The 20,612-nt window shown below is 45.1% G+C and overlaps 1 protein-coding gene across 5 annotated transcripts in view; it reads right to left on the bottom strand.

Annotated features, from left to right (window-relative positions):
- DOCK11 (dedicator of cytokinesis 11) overlaps positions 1–15,446 on the bottom strand; it is a 194,885-nt gene extending 179,439 nt beyond the window's left edge. For all 5 annotated transcript variants that reach the window (XM_078362461.1, XM_078362462.1, XM_078362463.1 and 2 more), the window contains exon 1: positions 15,227–15,446. In XM_078362461.1, the coding sequence (XP_078218587.1) occupies positions 15,227–15,328 (102 nt within the window). In that variant the 5' untranslated portion in view covers positions 15,329–15,446. The remainder of the gene's footprint in view (positions 1–15,226) is intronic.
- Positions 15,447–20,612: the final 5,166 nt, after the last annotated feature.

Raw genomic sequence — 20,612 nt, 5'->3', positions numbered from 1 at the left:
CATGCGTTTTAGAAAGCCATTTCTGGGAAGAGATCCCGTGATTACCTTGAAAATGCAGAAAGGCCATGCCCAGTCTAACTTGACCTTCACGCTGGGCAAAGCATCTCTTACACAGGACATATGAGAGACATCTTGGAACGTGTCAGCCAAAGAGTTATTTTCTGTGATGTGAAACCATCCCTTTCTCTTTTAAACACCTCCCTGCCGACCTCCCGCGACATACTGACATCCATACACCCACACACACCCCTACTTCTTCGCTCTTTTCTTCAACTGAGGGTGGAAAATTCCATAGGCTTGAGCTGGCTAAATACCTGCTAAGGGTCTGGCCAGCTTGTATCCTAAAACACCTCAAGTCTGAAAGCAGTGCCCACTATAAGAACTCCAGACTCAGAGAGGACTGTGTGTAGGAAAGACATTTAATTATGAAGAATTTAAGAAAACATCCGAATTGAAATTACAGACTGCAGACCTATATTGCTGTCTTTCAAACAAAATTCTCAAAAGGGGTTGTGCTCCCTCATTTGAATTCTATGAAGACTTCTGCGCCAGGCTCAGTTTGCCAGATCCCTGTTCCTCCTCCACTGTAATGTCAGGACCTGTGTTGGGAACCCATCTGACCCCAGGATTCCACCATTCCTAAACCTTTGGTGACATCTTGCATGATAGGCAGAATAATGGTTCCTCAATGATGGCCACATCTTAATCCCTGGAACCTGTGAATATGTTACTTTACATGGCAAAGAGGACTTTGCAGGAATGATTAAATTAAGGACTTGGAGATGGGGCAATTATCCTAGATTATCCAGATGGAGCCTAAGTAACCACAGGGTCCTCATAAGTGAAAGAGGGAGGCAAGAGAGTTGGTGTCAGAGAAGGAGATACAATGACAGAAGCAGTGTGAGAGATAGGATGTGAAAAAGGCTTGACCAGTTATTGCTGGCTTAAGGATGGAGGAAGGGGCCATGAGCCAAGGATGCTGTGTCATCCCAGTCACTCTGCCTCCTCTGAGTTCTCTAAGCAGAAGCTCCCCGCTCCAGGCCAGATGCAGTGGTTCACGCCTTTAATCTCACTTGAGATCAGGAGTTCAATACCAGTCTGACCGACATAGTAAAATCCTGTCTCTACCAAAATCCAAAAAATTATCCAGGAGTAGTGGTGCATGCCTATAATCCCAGCTACTCAGGAGGCTGAGGCAGGAGAATCACTTGAACACAGGAGGTGGAGGTTGTAGTGAGCTGAGATTGTGCCATTGCACTCCAGCCTGGGCAACAGAGCAAGATTCTGTCTCCAGAAAAAAAGAAAGAGAAACTCATCCCTTCGGTCCACAGCTCCACTGTGCTGGGCTCAGTCATATGGTCCTGGTGTGGGTAAGACATCCTCCTCAGGAGAGCCAGCAGTAAGACAAGGACTCACTCCTAGAGGGACTGGGCCATTAGCCAGAAAACTGAGGCAGGGAGTTAGCTATGGACAGGCTAGGGGGCCCAGATAGGGATATAGTGAGTGAGATAATGACACAGGGGGCAAGGAAGAAGATCCAAATCCAGTGACTGGAAATGAATTTTAAAGACAGGACAGAACCAGCAGCCCATGGCCTTGAAGCCCAGAATCCGGGCTCTGAGTATGAGACTCCTGGATGTCTCTGAGTAAAGGAGCAGGGCAGACAGGGAGAGGGAGCTGGGTTTGTTATTACAGAACTGAAGTGAGAAGCCTTATGGAATTTTCTTGTGGCTCTCCTGATGAGAATTCTGCCAGACCATTTGGAAGGGACAGACGGAGTCCAACTTCCCTTGCAAGTGGTCATGTCAGTCACTAGGAATAGAGGAGCAAGTCTCCCCAGGGTCAAGTTAGCAAGGAGGGCTTTCTTTGCTCCACAGGCTGTACAGCATGTCATAAACACTCGGCTGGACCCAAAGAGAGTTATTGGCCCCTGTTAGCTTTGAAATAACGATTAAGTTGCATGTGTGCACCAGCTGATTTAGAACCTTCTTGGACTTAAGTTCTTTCTTGGTGGGAAGGTAGGTACCTTGGAAGGTGGCATTCCCTCCTTCAGATCTCTAGGAAACTAATGTACTGAAGCATTAGGAACTTGTTCACCTGTGAAAGTAAACTGGCCAAGCCAAGAGCACTCTTCCATTCACACCGTGAACACTGTGACAACAGGCCTTGCAAGGCATACAGCTGGCAGTTTCTCAAGTAGGAAAACTAAACTACTAATATAAAAGGCATGGAAAGAAATATGTATGTTGTTATTTTTGGACAGCATGAACCCACTTGAAAAAAAAATCATAAAAACATTTCCATGAAAATGATCCCAGGTACTTCTGCAGAGCCAGTGTTCTGGAGATTTTTTTTCCATATAGTTATTCAAATAGCGAAGTAAGGAAGAATGGCCAATTGCAAACAGTTCTCAAAATCCTTAGACTTACTTTGGCAAGGAAAAATCTATACTGATCTTGCCCATATTTCTCAATAACAACTCCATCCCTCTTTTTTTTTTTGTCCTCACCTCCTACTTTCCCGCTAAAGAGACCTAAGATTGTTTAGAAATAAATGGTTTCCCAGTAGAGCATGATCATCACCAAAACCACATAGAAAGAGCTTCCTCCGCTTGATTGACTGTGCTTCACATGATTTTTCCAAAGGTATCAGGACACCTGGAGTTCATTACCTGCTCTGTCATTTCATTACTATGAATGACCTATGGCCTGTCTCAATGAAAACTATGCCTCTGTTTCCCCAATTACAGACAGGGGTGATGACAATGGGATATGTATTTAGTAATGACCTGTAGACATGTGAGGTCACAGATAGATATAACAGCATTTTTAACTCTTCTTAAGATCTGGGCTATAAAAACTCAAGGTCTTGTCATCATTTAAAAAACATCTTGGCTGGAAATGGTGGCTCATGCCTGTAATTCCAGCACTTTGGGAGGCTAAGGCGGGTGGAACACCCGAGGTCAGGAGTTCGAGACCAGCCTGGCCAACATGGTGAAATCCAGCCTCTACTAAAAACACAAAAATTAAGCCAGGTATGGTGGCACATGCCTGTAGTCCCAAGCTATTCAGGAGGCTGAGGCAGGGAAATCTCCTGAACCCAGGCAGCAGAGGTTGCAGTGAGCCGAGATCGCACCACTGCACTCCAGCTTGGGAACAGCGCACGACTCAGTCTCAAAAACAAACAAACAAAAAAATTCACCAGGCATGGTGGCAGACACCTATAATCCCAGCTACTCGGGAGGCTGAAGCATGAGAATTGCTTGAACCCAGGAGGTGGAGGTTGCAGTAAGCCGAGATCATGCCATTGCACTCCAGCCTGAGTGACAGAGAAAGACTGTCTCCAGGAAAAAAAAAAATCTTATACAAATGAATTCCCCAGACTTCTGACACACTTCACTGAAACACTTCAAATAAAGATGTTCTGTCTCAGAGACTTGGAAGAAAACTTGACTTCTTAGTTAAATCTCACCCAGTAAAATATTTCCAGTCGTTAGGGAAAGCAATGTGATGGGAAAGCTGAAGTATCAGAATATCTTCTAACATTTCTCAGCAGCTTGAAACATATACACAATCCAACAGAAGTCAGAAAAGGCAAAAGCACATAACTTCCCATGAAAAATAAACTCAATAGGCAATAAAAGTGGAGAAGAATCGCAGGAAATCATTAATAGTAAATTTAGGCATCATTGTGCATGGCTGTACACAGACAAAAGATGAACCATGTGGAGCTGGGAACCTGTGCACACTATTCGTTTTATTTTTTATAGAGATGGGGGTAGCACTATGTTGCCCAGGCTGATCTCAAACTCCTGGCCTCAAGCAATCCTCCTGACTCAGCCTGCCAAAGGGCACTAACCATCATGCCCAGCCACACACTATTCTTAACAGAACTTATCCTGCTACCACACAACCAGAAAAACCCAATATAAAAGAATGTTAATTTCTCAAAAGAGCTTTAAGTTTTAAAATTTCCTATTAAAATGTATGTTTCCAATTTTTTTTTTGAGACAGTCCCACTGTGTTGCCCAGACTGGAGTGTAGTGGCACGATCTCAGCTCACTGCAACCTCTGTCTCCCAGATTCAAGTGATTCTCATGCCTCAGCCTCCCAAGCAGCAGTGATTACAGGCATGTACCACCATGCCCGGCTAATTGTTGTATTTTTGGTAGAGATGGGGTTTCACCATGCTGGCCAGGCTGATCTAGAACTCCTGACCTCAAATGATCCCCCCATCTTGGACTCCCAAAGTGCTGGGACTACAGGCATGCTCAGCCCCAAAATAGAATTTTTTAAAAAGCATTTGAATTTTGGTATTTACTTGAGTCTTAAATGTGAGGATTAAGAGTGAAAGGGATATCAATAAAGGTTTTTGGGTTTTTTTATTTTTGTTTTTATTTTTTTTTTTTTTGAGACAGGGTCTCCTCTGTCACCCAAGCTGGAGTACAGTGGCATAGTCAAGGCTCACTGCAGTCTCAACCTCAAGTAGATGGAGTACAGGCATTTGCCACCATGCCTAGCTAATTTTTTGTTTAATTTTGTAGAGATTGGGTCTCCCTATATTTCCCAGGCTCAAGTGATTCTCCCAGCTCATCCTCCCAAAGTGCTGGGATTACAGGCGTGAGCCAATGTGCCTGGCCTCAGTGAAAGTTTGAAAGGGAAAGGTAGGCATGTCCAAGCTCTGTTCTTCCACACAGATCCAAATTCTCTTCTATTCACCCCTTTGCATACATTACACTGAACAGGCTGGCATAAAGGTAAGTGCTTCTGCCAAAGGCCACACGTCCAGGTTCCCCAGGCAGGAGAGTCTTCCGGCCTAGGCACAGGACACAGTGCTTCTCCCCACTTGAGGACCAGCCTCCCCATTCACTCATTAAACTGGAGTGAAGGCGGAAACTGCCCAAAACCAAGAACCCTCGCTCCCATCCACTAGGCTTTTCAGTATGACTAAGTCAGACTGGGAACAGGTATGAGCAAGAACCTCATGCAGAGGGGTCTGCCAGCTTGTTCTTCCGGAAAGTGAAGATGATTTTTGTCTCAGCCTTGTGGTTCACCCCTTTGGGGTATCATTTGGAGCAAGGAAGTAAAGCAAGGGTACCTGCTTCCCCTCTTCTAGTTAACTTTTCTGTCTGCTGACTTGTAACACATACACAAAAGCCATCTTCTGCCCACCATAAAGCCTGGAAATGATAATGAGAGCCAACAATCATCAGTACTTAACAATTGCCAAACCCTGCTTGAAGTGCTTTAAATATTATACATTAAGAATATAGTAACTCATCCAAGGCTGGGCGTGGTGTTTCATGCTTGTAATCCCAGAACTTTGTGAGGCCAAGGCAGGTGGATCATTTGAGGTCAGGAGTTCAAGACCAGACTGGCCAACATGGTAAAACCCTGTCTCTACTAAAAACACAAAAATTAGCTGGGCAGTGGTGGCACATGCCTGTAATCCCAATTACTAGGGAGGCTGAGGTGGAAGGATCGCTTGAACCCGGGAGGTGGAGGTTACAATGAACCAAGATCGTGCCACTGCTTTCCAGCCTGGGTGACAGAGTAAAACCCTGTGTCAAAAAACAAAACAAACAAAAATAAAAAATTCAAATCTTTCCGCAAGCCCCTGAGGGGGTTACCAATGCCCAGGAGGGTTAAATAGCTGGCCCAAGGTCATCTAGGGCTGAACTATGAACCTGGGCAGCATGCTTCCAGAGCCCACGCTCTTAACCACTTTGCTCTGAAGCACAAGCTTACAGGCAATGGCAGCTGAGGCTGTCTCTTTTCTCCATTCAAGCTACTGCTCTGGAAGCGTCCAGGTGGGCTCCCGTAAGGAATCAAAAAGGCACCTGGCTGTAGGCTGATATAAACGGCAGGCCAACGTTACCCACCAACTCCTCTGCATGCCCGATGAAAATTAAACCAAGAAGTGTAAATCCCAAAGAGAAACATATTCTAAGTACCCTTAGGATCTACAGAAAAGAAGAAATGGCTCTAGCTGTTCCCTCACGTAGTTTGGGCCTCCCCTTCCATGATAAATAAATTCTTTTAAAAAACTAACAAACTTTCAACATGCCTTGCTGACAATTCTATAGCTCAGGAGAAAGCACAATCAGACGGGCAAATTACTCCTCTGAATGGAACAGCAAGGGTGGTACCTGGAGTGCAGCATGGGAATTTTGGAAGGTAGCAACCACTGCTTGTAACCTACAGAGACCAAGTAAGAGGACACCAAGACGAGTTAGTTACACATGCACACCATATAGGAATTTCTCAGCCTGTTAGATGTCACCATTTACTTACCCCTTTCCATAAAAAGCCAGGGGATGGCGGGGTCTGTGATCAAATAACGTGGGAAATGCCATAGACAGAACAATGTTCATTAGTAATGGCCTATTTAACCTTGTCAAACCCAGAAAGGACCAAAGTCTTGAAAAACTTTAAGGATCTCAAGAGAGAGCACTTGGCAGGGGCGGTGTGTGAGGGGAGATAAGGTGGAGATTGGGAAACCACCTGACCACTGGCCTCCTATCTGGCTTCTATCTTCTCTAGGTTATTTGCATACCTCTAGTCTCCCTTAAAAGCAGGAACTATCCTATTAGCCTCTTCCTGAGCACCTGAGCAGGAAGTCAACCCCTCATTGACCCCACTGCTCCTACAGGACAACTGCTACTCAGACCCACCCCAGAGTGGGATCTGCCCAAGGGGTGAACTCACTTCCCATCCGCATTCTAACTGGAAGTCTGGGGCTGGTCTCCAGGTCATTTCTCCACACCCTGCCTCCCACTTCCCTAATCACCCCCAAAGGTGCAAACCTCTTCAATCAGCTAATCTCCTACAATCTCATCTCTGTCCACTCAGCCCTGGCCTTTTCATGGTTCTTCCTCTACTTCCTGAACTCACTTGGAACACTTTCCACCTCTCCCCTCAAGAACCCCTAGTCCTTTGCCAAAAGACAACCCTACATGCTCAGCCATCGTCTTGCTTAACTGAAACCTGCCTTTGCCCTTACAACCCTTTCAAATAGAAGTTGCTAATTTTCTTTTCCCTTTCCCTATCAACAAACTTGCTTTTCCTTTGGTTCTCCCAAGCTGAGAAACCTCAAAATCATCTTGACTCCACCTCCCCTCTTCCTCTCTTTCTTCCTCCTCCTTCTCCTTCCCTTTTTCTTTTTTTTTTTCTGAGACGGAGTTTCGCTCTTGTTGCCCAGGCTGGAGTGTAGAGGTGTGACCTCGACTCACTGCAACCTCTGCCTCCCAAGTTCAAGCGATTCTCCTTCATCAGCCTCCTGGGTAGCTGGGATTACAGGCGTGTGATACCATGCCCAGCTAATTTTTGTTTTTTTAGTAGAGATGGGGTTTTGCCCTGTTGGCCAGGCTGGTCTCGAACTCCTGACCTCTGGTGATCCACCTGCCTCAACCTCCCTGACCTCCCAAAGTGCTAGGATTACAGCATGAGCTACCATGTCCAGCCCTCCTTCCCTTTTAAGAATTATCAAATCCTGTTGATTTTCTCACCACAGTGTCTCTTATGTCTTCTCCCTTATCTCCATTCCCATTGCCTCAGCTAAAAGCCTTTGTTCTCTCCAGAACTATATTAACTGTATTTTAAGTCATTTCCTGGCTGCCAGGCTCTTCTCCCAACAATGAGTCTATCCTGCCCAGGGTTAGCAGTGTATTTTCACAAAACACCTAAGTATCTACTGCACTCCAGACACTGTGTGAGGGGCTGGGAATAAAGATAAATACAAAGCCACTGGCTTCTGGCTCATATCCAGAATTTATACAAAACATTGCCCCCCACCCACTGTATTCCTTCTGGAATACTGTTTGTTTTTTTCCACTAGATGTCTTTTTTATAACCTTTACGAATCACTTATACGTTAGAAACTTTCCATATGTCACCTTCTTTACTTCCAAGAACTCCACAAGGAAGGTACTATTATTTATCCCCATTTCACAGATAAGGAAAATGAGGCCAGGTTACTTGCCTCTGTTCACAATTCAAGCCGGTGACAGAGGATGGATTCAAGACCAGATCTGACCCTCTAGCTTTTGCTCTGTATCTCACATATTCAGTAGAACGTAGAAAACTTGGAAAAGAGCCTAAACAGGATGATCATGATATGAAGAATCTTGAAACCAAGTCATGTGGGGAATGAAGGAAAGAAGTGAAGGCTCTTTGGCCTTGTGAAGACTGAATTTAAAAATGACATGGTAGGCCAGGTGCGGTGGCTCACACCTGTAATCCCAACACTTTGGCAGGCCAAGGTGGGTGGATCACCTGATGTCAGGAGTTTGAGACCAGACTGGCCAACCTGGTGAAACTAAAACTAAAATACAAAAATTAGCCAGGTGTGGTGGTGGGCACCTATAATCCAGCTACTTGGGAGGCTGAGGCAGGAGAATTGCTTCAATCTGGGAGGCGGAGGTTGCAGTCAGCCGAGATCAAGCCATTGCACTCCAGCCTGGGCAACAAGAATGAAACTCCGTCTCAAAAAAAAAAAAAAAATGACATGGTGGCTGTCTCTAAATATTTGAGAGATTGTCATGCAAAAGAGGAAGGAAGCAAACATATTCTGTGGCTCGAACAGCAGAGCTACATCTAAACCATGGTGAAGAACCTTTTCTAACATAGCCCTCTAACAGCAAGGAGTGTTTAAGGAGAAGCTAAATAATCATTTGTCAGGGGTGGGTGGAAAGGACATTCCTGCCTTGAGTGGATAGGCAGTCTAGATGAGTTTTTCTGTGCACATGAGAATCACCTGGGTTTGTTTTAAAGAATACAGATGAAGGCCCCACCCCAGACTTAGCAAAACAGAATCTTGGGGGATGGAGACTATTGCAAGAATCACAAACAAGGAAGTAAGTAAGAAGATTCATTCAAGCCTCAATAGAAGAACTATGAAAGGCCGATCAACATGAAAAACTGTTCAACTTGAAGAGTAATCAAAGAAATGTAAATTAGAACAGTGATGTACCACTTATTTCCTATCAAACTGCAAAAACTTTTAAAGTATTACTAACCAGCCATTGGCATAAGCGAGGGGAAACACCCTCACACTCTCCTGGTGAAGGAGCAAATTGAAGCAACTTTCTGTAGAGCAATTTAACAGTATGTTTAAGAGGAATTTTTAATACTAAAAATTTATATGGTACAATCTTTGAGCAAGCATGTCCACTACTAAAAATTTATCCTAAGGGGACAATTTAGCAATTTTGGTGAAAATGCCTTCTCAAAGACATCGACTCAATTATTGATGGTAATGCTCTATATCTGCACTGTTTAGTATAGTAGCCACTAGCCACATGTAGCTATTGAGCACTTGAACTGTGGCAAGTGAAATTTAGAAACTGGTTATTATTATTATTTTTTGAGTCGGAGTCTCTCTCTGTCGCCAAGGCTGGAGTGCAGTGGTGCGACCTCAGTTCACTGCAACCTCCACCTCCTAGGTTCAAGCAATTCTCCTGCCTCAGCCTCCTGAGTAGCTGGGATTACAGGCATGCACCACAACACTGGGCTAATTTTTGTATTTTTTTAAAGTAGAGACAGGGTCTCACCATGTTGGCCAGGCTGGTCTCGAACTCCTGTCCTCAGGTGATACACCTACCTTGGCCTCCCAAAGTGCTGGGATTACAGGCATGAGCCACCATGCCAGGCCATGATTATTTTCAATTAATTCAAATTTAAACGAAAGACATATAGCTATTTACCTTTATAGCTCATGTTTATGACAGCACAAAATTAGGAAAATATCAAAATATCAAACAGTAAAGATGATTACCTCTGGGACATCCATAAAGAAAATGTAGACAGTCATTAAATATGATTAGACAGATTTGTATTTATTGACACCAATAAATGTTCATAAGATACTGGTAAGTGAAAAAAAAATATTTAAAAGTTTGTGTGGGCCGGTTGTGGTGGCTCACACCTGTAATCCCAGCACTTTGGGAGGCCGGGGCGGGTGGATCACAAGGTCAGGAGATTGAGACCATCCTGGTCAAAATGGTGAGGCCTCGTCTCTACTAAAAATACAAAAATTAGCTGGGTGTGGTGGCACATGCCAATAGTCCCACCTATTCCAAAGGCTGAGGCAGGAGAATTGCTTAAACCTGGGAGGCAGAGGTTGCAGTGATCCGAGATCATGCCACTGCACTCCAGCCCGGTGACAGAGCAAGAGTCGGTCTCAAAAAGAAAAAAGTTTGTGCGGCCAGGCGAGGTGGGTCATGCCTGTAATCCCAGAACTATGAGAGGCCAAGGTGGGAGGAATACTTGAGCTCAGAAGTTTGAGACCAGCCTGGGCAACATTGTGAAACCCTGTCTCTACTAAAATAAAACAAAACAAAACCAAAAAAAACTTTAGCCATGTATGGTGGCATGTGCCTGCAGTCCCAGCTACTTGGGAGGCTGAGGTAGGAGGATCCTTTGAGTCCCAAAGTTTGAAGCTACAGTGAGCCATGATTACATCACTGCACTCCAGCCTGGGTGAAGAGCAAGACTTTGTCTCAAAATATATTACATAAATAAAAAGTTGTGTATATTTCTTTCCATCCATGTATGTGTATGTGTGTGTATATATATATATATATATATATATATATATATGTATATGTGTGTATATATATATGTATATGTGTGTGTGTATTACTAACCAGTGTTGGCATGGGAGAGGGGAAGTAAACACCCTCACACTCTTCTGGTGAAAGAGTAAACTAAAGCAATTTTCAGTAGAGCAATTTAACAGTATGTTTAAGAGGAATTTTTAATACTAAAAATGTATACAGTGCAATCTTTGAGCAAGCAAGTCCACTGCTAGAAATTTATCCTAAAGGGACAAGTTAGCAATTTTGAAAATGTCTTAAAATGCATTGGAGTGCAGTATGTATATATATATATGTACGTATATATATGTATATGTATGTGTGTATATACGTATTTTCTTGGGAGGCTGAGGTGGGAAGATCATATATGTATATGTGTATATAACTACACATATACATGTACATGTATATATGTATGTGTGTATATAAACATATACCTATATACACACACATACATATACACACACACATATACATACACACACATATATATGTATAGATGTGTATATGCACACAGAGAGAAAGAGAAGGAAAGGTAAATATATATATTAAAATGTTTACAGAGCTTCCTCTGGGTAATGAGATGGTGATAATTATTCTTACTTTTCTGCATTTCTAGCTTTTCTACAATAAACAAGTGTTTGGCATGTAATAAAGTAATGAAAGCTTAAAGAACAAAGGCTCGCTGATGATTCGAATAGAAAAAGACTCAATCCAGAGAAGTTTTTAACATGTTAGTCTTAGAAAACATATTTTCCTATTCGGTGCTTAAACGAGGGTTCAGCAAGGAGGCCTCTCTGGCTTCACAGCAACCTGCACTGGTCTTTTGTACAGATCCTGGAGTTGTTAGCTCTGGACCCTGCTAACCTCGAGTAGTGAAACTATTTTATGTTTAGGTGCCAACACTCTGGTTAACTTTCCAGACCCTCAGTTCATTGAAAGCCTCTGGACAGGAAACACTTGGTTAAGAAGGCCAAGTTGAAACTGGCTTTATTCCATAGTATTCTCACCTCCTTACAGATGAGGCTGTGGGTTTTGTTCTATATTACATAGTTTCCACAAATTCCCTTGGGAAGAGGGAGCAGAGGAGTGTTTCTGTTTTCAGAGCTTCCTAAATGCAAACATAACAAACATTCCAGGCAAAGGTAGTTGTGAGCTGCGGGTTGGGGGAGTCAACAGCTGCAGATGTTTTTCAGCGATTCTCAGCTTCTGGAGAGATTTTCTCTACTAGAGCTATAAAATGAAATCTGGCTGATGTCATCCAGGAGATGCTGCGTGTATTACGGAGCCTCAAGGGGCTCCAACTCCTAATATCAAGCAATTCTTTCCCGATCCTTTGGCGCATAAGGAATTGAGGGTAAGCTCAGCAGTAAACAGTATTTAAACACCTACTAGGCGACTTTTCCAGGGTGATACAGTGGCTTCTCTAAAGGGCTGCCATAACACAACAGGTTTAGCAAAATGCCTTTGTTCCCCTGTGGCACCAGTAGCTACATCCTCAATTATAACAAAATCAGTGTTTAAATTCTGCATTTTAAACATGTATATATGTAAGCACTTCTCCCTTAATCACATGCATTCTCAGGTTATGTTTCTCTCCAGTCCCTTCTTGAGAAATCTCTGTCAATGATGATTCTGTAATTATCCCTTTCCCTGGGTTAAAACTGACCTTCTTAAAAATGCTGAACTTACAGGAAAATGCAGTGGAACAGTCTCTCTTTCTCTGTCTGCTTTATTATGTAGTTAATAGATTTGTGAAAGTACTAATAACGGAATAACAATTTGAATACACAGTGGCATGCTATATATAGCCCAGGCCCAGCCTTCTGAATTTTTCCAACAGTGAGGAAAACTGAATGATATTAGCAACATGCCAGCAAGGGTGTATTTCTAAAATCCTTAAAAAAAAAAAAAACTAAAAACTAAAGAGGAAATACTGTATATTTGTACAGCTTGGTGGGTTTTCCATGTTCTAACAAGAGATAACACCAGAGGAAAGCTTGACTTTGACTTGCTGCAGTAATGACTCTATCTCATATTGAAGCCCCAACATGAGTATCTTGGGTTTATAGCACAAGTGTAAATCCTACCTCAGCTGTCCCTTAAAAGAATCAGAAGTTATGGCAGCAGTTGCTACATGGTCCCCTCACTCTCCAGCCACTCGTGGTTTTACTAACTTTGGTTAACAGCTCTTTGTGATAGAGAGTCATTTAGGAACATACATTCCATGTAAGAACTATTTCCTTATTTTGACTAAACTGCTTACAAATAGCATTCGCTCAGGCTCCATGAAGAATCTAAAGTTGATTTGTGTGCATAATCTGGGGGTCCTATTGACAAAGACATTCCCATATACACACAACCAACCCAGAGTGTAACTAATGAAAACAAATGAAGGAAAAGAACATTTGCATTCTTACAACTATAGAGCATCTAGCATTGTGTTTTGAACATTGTAAGGGCTCAATAGATATTCATTGATTTAAATTACTAGAATCTGTTCTCCCTCACTCCCAAAATCTCAATGTGGTTCACATACTAGAGTAATGAGTAAAATATTCCTCTGCATTGCCTCGTGTAAATGGTAAAACTCAATGGCCTGGGTCCCAAGTAAGCTAGGCTGACAAGGGAACCGTGGCCATTGCCAGTGTCCCCTAGAAAAGACTCCCGCCAGTAAGTTTTTCCTGCTTTGCCACAGAATCAATGGTTAGGAAGGAGCCGCTAAAACTGTAATGCACGAAATTCTTTGGAAAACCTGAAAACATGAGAAAGAATGCTAATGTCAACTTTTAGCTGCTACCCTGGCAAGTCAAGTGCTGATCAAATCCCAGTGGAGGTTTGCTTAGTCCCATTTATTGTCTGGAGACATCTGTCCACCTACAGCTTTCTTCACGTGTTGTGGTAGAAGGCCAGCCAACCCTGCTCAAGGAAGGTTTTTTTTCTTTTTTCTCTGAATTTAGGAAAGCCTTCTCTGCTAGGTAGATTGAATCACTTGTTAACAATCACCCAAGATGAGATCCCTGGTATCAATGCTCTGCACACAGCTTGCCTTCCTCGCTTGACTGGCTGTGATGACAGGCAAGGCTCCAATCTGACCTCAACAGGTCCTCACTCCAAAATCAGATTGAAACATACAATAAGCCAAGTTCATTAAAATAACATTAAAGGTCTGGGGTTAGCTCCACTGAAGAGCAGGATTAAACTTTGAAGGGTCCAGCCATGATAAAGAGATTTCTTTAAAGTGACTTCGCTTTGCACAGTTGTAGCTATTAAGGATCAGATCTTTATCTCAAAGGTGCATAGTTTACCTTTGATCCTCCTCCAGAACTCCCACTAATGTCAACTTTCTCCACTGTTGGGATCAAGCCCCTGGCCTCCCTTTAATGCTGGTTTTATTGCTGACTCTACAAAATCAACAGAAAAATTACAAAAAAAAAAAAAAAAAAAAGCTGAAGTTCCCTTCCGATAACAAGTTGGTTTTAACAAAAAAAGCCCTCTCTTAAACAGTGCAATTTAAACATAGCAAAAGACTGACTGTAAGATGGAGCTGAGGGAGACAAAAGTAAACAACAACAAAACAACAAAAACACACCAGAGTAACAAAACAAACGCTAATTAATCAGTCCGACTGCTTATTTAGGGTTTGTTCGCTTGTCCAGGAAACTGGCAACGAGTGTCTTGAAAACGAGAAGGGGCAAGTGCCCGTTAGCACCACTCCGCCTTTCTTCAGAGTCAGACAACCAGATAAGGCTGAGGGTGCGCTGGGAGGGTTCCCAGAGAGTCAGCGCGTTTTCGAATCCCCATCCCCCAGCCCCGAGCTGTGGGGCTCTGACCCCAGGTCCTCCATCCGTGGAATGGCACACCCAGTCTTCCCCCAGATCCCCATGGCACTGTCCCCTTGCCTCTGGCGAGCTCACGGATGCCCGAAGGACACACTCTCCCTGCGGTGGATGACCCCGCGCCCACTCTGTCGCGGAACCCCGTTGTTTCTAATGCTCTCCCTCCGCAGCAGCACCCTTTCAACACCCATCACCCCTCTCTCTCCCCAGTTGCAAGAGGAAGTCGCTCTGCTTCCTCTGTTCTCACCGCCCGCCCGAGCTTGGGCGCCCAGGGCTTTCTGGGTGGGGTTCTTTTTTGTGTACACGGTGTGTGTGTGCGCGCGCGAGTGTGTGTGTGCGAAACGCTCATCGCATCCTTCTTCCTACGCTGCCTCAGGTGCTCGTATGAGACGATCGGGATCTCGTTGTGCCCTTGTCCCCGGCTCTTTGTGCCGAGTCCAAAACTGAGCTAGGTCTGCTCTTTAGCTCACACCCCCGGCCCGACCCCGGGTGGGAGCTCCCACCGCCGCCTCCTCCACAGCCTTCCGAGCCCGGCTTTGCCAATCGGCTCCATCCCGGCGCACGCCTCCGCAGTGCCGGGCGGCCGGAGCGCTGTCAACGGGCACCTGGGATTCGGACTCCGGCGGGCGGCTGCCGGTGCGAAAACTTACTGGAGCGGAGAAAGAGAGCGCGCGGCGCATCCGGCGGCCGCCCCGGCGCCGTTCCCGCCCCCCGCCCCCCAAACGCGGGAAGCCACCCCGTCGCTCCCGCCTGGAGCACTTCCCCCGGGACGCCCCGTCCCCCGGCCACTCACCAGCACCACGGAGCCCCGCACGGCCTCCGACACGCTCTGCCGGAGCTCAGCAGCCGTGCCTGGCTTGCTGAGCCGTTTGGTGAATTTGCGCACTTCGGCCATGGCAGCGGCGGCGGGCGGGTCTCGGCGGGCGGGCGGACTCACTACCCCGAGCCGGAGCTGCCGCGGCCGCTGCTGCTCCCTCTGTTTACACGCCGGCTGGCCGGCCACATCGCAGCTCGGCGGCGGCGCGGCTCGCGCTGCTCCTCCCTCCCACCTCCCACCCGCTGCTCCTCCCTCGTTCCCTCCTTTTCTCGCTCTCTTCGCCCGCTCACTGTCCGGCCACAAGGCGTCGGTGGCGGCAGCTCCCTCCCCTGGAGGGCCCGAGCTCTGCTCGCCTGCAGCCGAAGCCGGAGGGTGTGTCTGATGAAGAAGGGTGTGTAGAGGGGGAGGGAGAACTGGAGGTGGGGGCGAGGGTCACGAGGGAAGAGGGGGGAAGTGGCTACCGCTCGGGCTCCGCCCGCAGCTGATGTTGCTGTTGTTGGTGCAGCCGCATCCGGGTGGGGAGATCTGGTTGCTTTTTTTTCCGCTTGTGTGGGGCCTGCGGGGTGGGGTGGGGGAACAGAGCGGGGTGATGAAATGTCTCCAAGAGTGGGGCGTTTTACCCCAGTGCTCCTCTCCCGCCTCAGAGCTGCAGTGCCCGCAGGAGGGCTGGAGAACTCTCAAGACCCCCACCCCACAAGCCCCCAGGGCCCAGGCGGCTAGGGGATGGGAAACAACGTGGAGCGGCCGCCTTTTGTGTGCTCCGTGGGGACGGGTCGCACCAATGTCGAAGGACAGAGAGCAGCTTTCCAGCGTGAGCGGCTGGCCTGGGTCCCCCTCCTAGCCCACACCGTTTTCTTACTCAGTCGGTTTACCTAACAAGAGGCAATCCTGGGACAGAGCATGCTTCTGGAAGTGGGAACTTACTGTGGCAGCACCCCTCGCTCCGCCCCCCACTGGGGAGAGCTGGGTGTTGGGGCCTGAGCCAGTGGCAGGTGGTCCCTAGGTCAGCAATGACTGTGCCAGGAGTGGGGTGGGGGTGGGGGTGAGGGGGCATTAGGAAGGCCATCTCCCTGGGGTTAGAGGACTTACCAACCTTCCAGCAGCTTTTACAGGTGCCCTGCACTCACCTCTCCATTTATTCATCTTACCCTTTTCAGCTTCCAAGAAATTGTTTTTCCAAGAATCAAAGAACATTTCATAACAAGGTATAAAATGAACATGTTTAAGACAGAAATGGGGACGGGAATCTTGAAGTACTGGTGACCCTGTCAGACCTCCTGAAGTGCAGAGTGAAAGGCTCCAGTGACAGTGGCAGTTTTCTATCTGGTTATTTCATTTGTTGACAGTAGAAAATGGCCCTCAATCCGGGGGACCGAGCAGCCCTTTTGAAAGGAGCCCTACCACTACCCATAGGTCACCTTCTCCACCCTCAAAGATCAAATAGTCTTTGGGGGGACTTTATTATGGAAACAAGGGCATGCGTGGTGATGGTTTCTGTGAATCCAGAAAAGGCCAAGTCTCTTTGCAGCAAGCCTATTTCAGCCTTCACATCAGCCTCAATAAAGCGTATATGGAGGCTGCTAGAGGGCCTGGGACCTGAAGTCCTCTAAAAGCATTCTATCACAAGTCTTAGTTTTGCACAGTATGTGTAAAATTTGTTAGTTGTTGCATGTAGGCAGATCACCAGCGATTCATACCCTCTGTTCCATAAATACCTATGAATCTCATGCTGCTGGTTACTGCCACTATAGCTATAACACTTTTTGCTTGCGAAGAGAGCCCAGGTTAACTTCAGGTCTAGGGCAGAGCTACAGGCTTTAGGGAACACAGGCCCAGCTCCAGGTGATGAATCATGACCTATGAAAAAACCATGATAAGCTCCCTCTTCTTGACTACTGGGATGGTCTAGACTCCCACTCAGTTTGGGCCAGTGAGATATAAGAGGGAAGTGAGAGAGGAGGGTTCCTGGGAGAGTTTTTCCACCTTGATTTTTTTAAAAAAAAGGGAGGGAGGCCTGGGCCCCACTTTCTTCCTGAGAGGGATGTTTTCTTGCAATGCTTTGGCTCTTGGCAGCCATGTAGCAACCATGAGGCAAAGCCATCACAATCTCAGAGAAGCCAATCCAGAATGCAAACAGCATGGAACTATTCAACCAGGCCTGATAACTGCCTACCTCAGTTCTTTTTTATGTAAGAAAAATAAACCCCTAGGCTGGGTGCCATGGCTCAAGCCTGTAATCTCAGCACTTTGGGAGGCCAAGGCGGGCAGATAATAAGGTCAGGAGATCGAGACTATCCTGGCTAACACGGTGAAACCTCTTCTCTACTAAAAATACAAAAATTAGCTGGGCATGGTGGCACATGCCTGTAGTCCCAGCTACTCGGGAGGCTGAGGCAGGAGAATTGCTTGAACCTGGGAGGCTAAGCTTGCAATGAGTCGAGATTGTGCCACCACACTCCAGCCTGAACCACAGAGTGAGACTCCATCTGAAAAAGTAAAAAAAGAAAGAAAAATAAACCCCTGCAGTTTATGCCACATTTAGACAAATATACTGTTACTTTCAGCCAAAAGAATCCTTAGCACCACAGGCTCTATGGCAGCCACTGAAGGTGCACAGCATTGAACAGGACAGGCAAGGTCTCTCCTCTCCTGGAGCTCACATGTGAGTGCAAACAAATGAACATGTTAATTTCAGAAAGATAAATGCTATGCAGAGAATTAAGGTGAGTTGATAAGAGAGTAACTGGAGTTGGGGACCTAGTTTAAAATAGATGATCATGAAAAGCTTCTTTTAGGAGGTAAACATTGAGCTGAGTCTTGAAGAAAAAGAAGCAATCAGCAGGGATCAGCAGGTAGAGAGCTCTAGGCGACGGGAATGCCAGGAACAAAGTCCTAGAGATGGGAGCAGCCTTTTTGGTTCAAAGACCAAAAAAAAGGCCAGTGTGGCTGAAGCGTAGAAGGAAGAGGAATGGTACGAGATAGAGTAGGAGAAGTAAGCAATTTTTGCAGTCTTGTGAGCCATGGGAAACATATGTCACACTGATGGTGCACAAACACCATCTGGCCATTGTGCAGGCTCTATGCTCATTCTTGAGATTGTAGATTTCACTTTTTCTGGTTTAAGACTTCTATTTAAATACATAAACATTGAGCATGGTGCTACGCACTGAGGGAGAATGCAGTATGAATTAAAGACACTATTCCCTTCTGGGAAAAAAAGGAAAGTCTAGTAGCGAATGTATTTATGGTACAAAGTAGTATGTGATACAGACCATACTCAAGGTAAAGAGGCAGAAGAGGCCAGGTGCAGTGGCTCACACCTGTAATCCCAGAACTTCGGGAGGCCAAGGTGGGTGGACCACCTGAGGTCAGGAGTTCAAGACCAGCCTGACCAACATGGTGAAACCCCATCTCTACTAAAAATACAAAAATTAGCCAGGCGTGGTGGTGGGTGCTTGTAATCCCAGCTACTTGGGAAGCTGAGACAGGAGAATTGCTTGAACCCGGGAGACAGAGATTGCACTTAGCCAAGATTACGCCATTGCACTCCAGCCTGGGCAACAAGAGTGAGACTCCGTCTCAAAAAAGAAAAAAAAAGAGGCACGAGAGATCATATCTGCTTAGGGTCTATGAAAGGCTTTCTGGAACAGGGTGTGTTTGAGCTGGACTTTGCAGAATGGGTAGGATTTGGATATAACTACACTCACATAGTAAAGGGAAATTGTAGGTGCAATCTTATAACTTCCAACAGGGCATTTTATTGGGTGATTTCCACATTTATTAAATATCTTTGGTTTTTACCACAAATTTAGCTGCTGCATTAACACTATCCTAATTGAACTTGAGATACAAGTATTAGAAATGCCATTAAGCCCTTTTACTGAGAAATTCCACTCCTATAAATCAATGCCAAATAAAATAAAAACTTTTTAAAAAGATTTTTAATGACCGGTTGCAGTGGCTCACGCCTGTAATCCCAGCACTTTGGGAGGCTGAGGCAGGAGGATCATTTGAGGTCAGGAGTTCAAGACCAGCATGACCAACATGGTGAAACACCATCTCTACTGAAAATACAAAACATTAGCCGGTTGTGGTGGCGCATAATCTCAGCTACTCTGTAATCTCAGCTACTCTGGAGGCTGAGGCAGGAGAATCACTTGAACCATGGAGGGGGAAGTTGCAGTGAGCCGAGATCATGCCATTGCACCCCAGCCTGGCTGACAGAGTAAGACTCCATCTCTAAACAAATAAACAAATAAATAAAACCAGCCTGCTCAACATAACAAGACCCCATCTCTACAAAAAAAAATTAAAAATTTCCTGGGCATTGTGGTACACGCCTGAAGTCTCAGCTACTCAGGAGGTTGAGACAGGTGGATCCCATGAACCCAGGAGTTTCAGGCTTTAGTGAGCCGTGATTGCACCACTGCACTCCAGACTACGTGACAGAGCAAGACCCTGTCAAAAAAAAAAAATTTCTAATAGCTGTGTTTCATATCAGTTTTTGTATTTAAGTATAAATTAATTAAAATTACAAATTCATTTCCTCAGTCACATGAGCTACATTCATGTGCTCAATAGCCATCTGTTGCTAGTGGCTGCAATGCTGGACAAGGCAGGCCTAGAACAGTGCCCAGCACCTAAGGGTCACTCAATAATTATTATATACAAATTATGTGCAGCTTTTCCGATCAGAATATATTCATGATGACTTCAGTGAGATACATAAAGCAAAAAAAAGCAATCTTAATACCATGTTCACTTCCGTGTATTGTTGAGGCATTGATCACAACCAAACTATAATTGTGGAGAGTGGTATGGTCTTCAAAGCATATTTATATCCATTATCTCATTCAGTCTTCAGACCAATCTGGAGAGATAGACAGAGCCAAGATTGTTTTTCCCCATTTTACAGCTGTAGGAACCAAGTAAGATAAGTTGCACGCACAGTAGTTGGCAGGGCCAGAAACAGAAGCCAGGTCTTTTAGTTCTCTTTCAGATACACCACATGGCATTGACTAACCTGGAAGGCCCTGGGAGAACCTCCATCTTACTTTAATTCTATGCGGATCCATTAGTCGTAAATTTGTAGTGAGATTGTCATATATGTTGTATCTGTCAGATAACGGTATATTGTTAGATATAATATCTGCAATGTATAAGTATTTGAAAAAGTTAAAAGCCCTATTGCAATTATAAGATATTTTAAATAATATAAACCTTATTGAATATGTTTTAATTGCCTATTATACCACTTGGAATAATAAGAGTTTCCTTGTTTCCCAAAGTCATCACCTTCTTTTTTCACTTTTTTATCCTTCAAAGGGATATTTAAAAAATAATATTGAAAATATATTTTAAA

This window comes from Callithrix jacchus, chromosome X (genome assembly GCF_049354715.1).
Source record: "Callithrix jacchus isolate 240 chromosome X, calJac240_pri, whole genome shotgun sequence".
Taxonomy (NCBI): Eukaryota; Metazoa; Chordata; class Mammalia; order Primates; family Cebidae; genus Callithrix; species Callithrix jacchus.
Note: the sequence above shows the minus strand (reverse complement) of the source record. Positions and strands in the feature narration are given on the sequence as shown.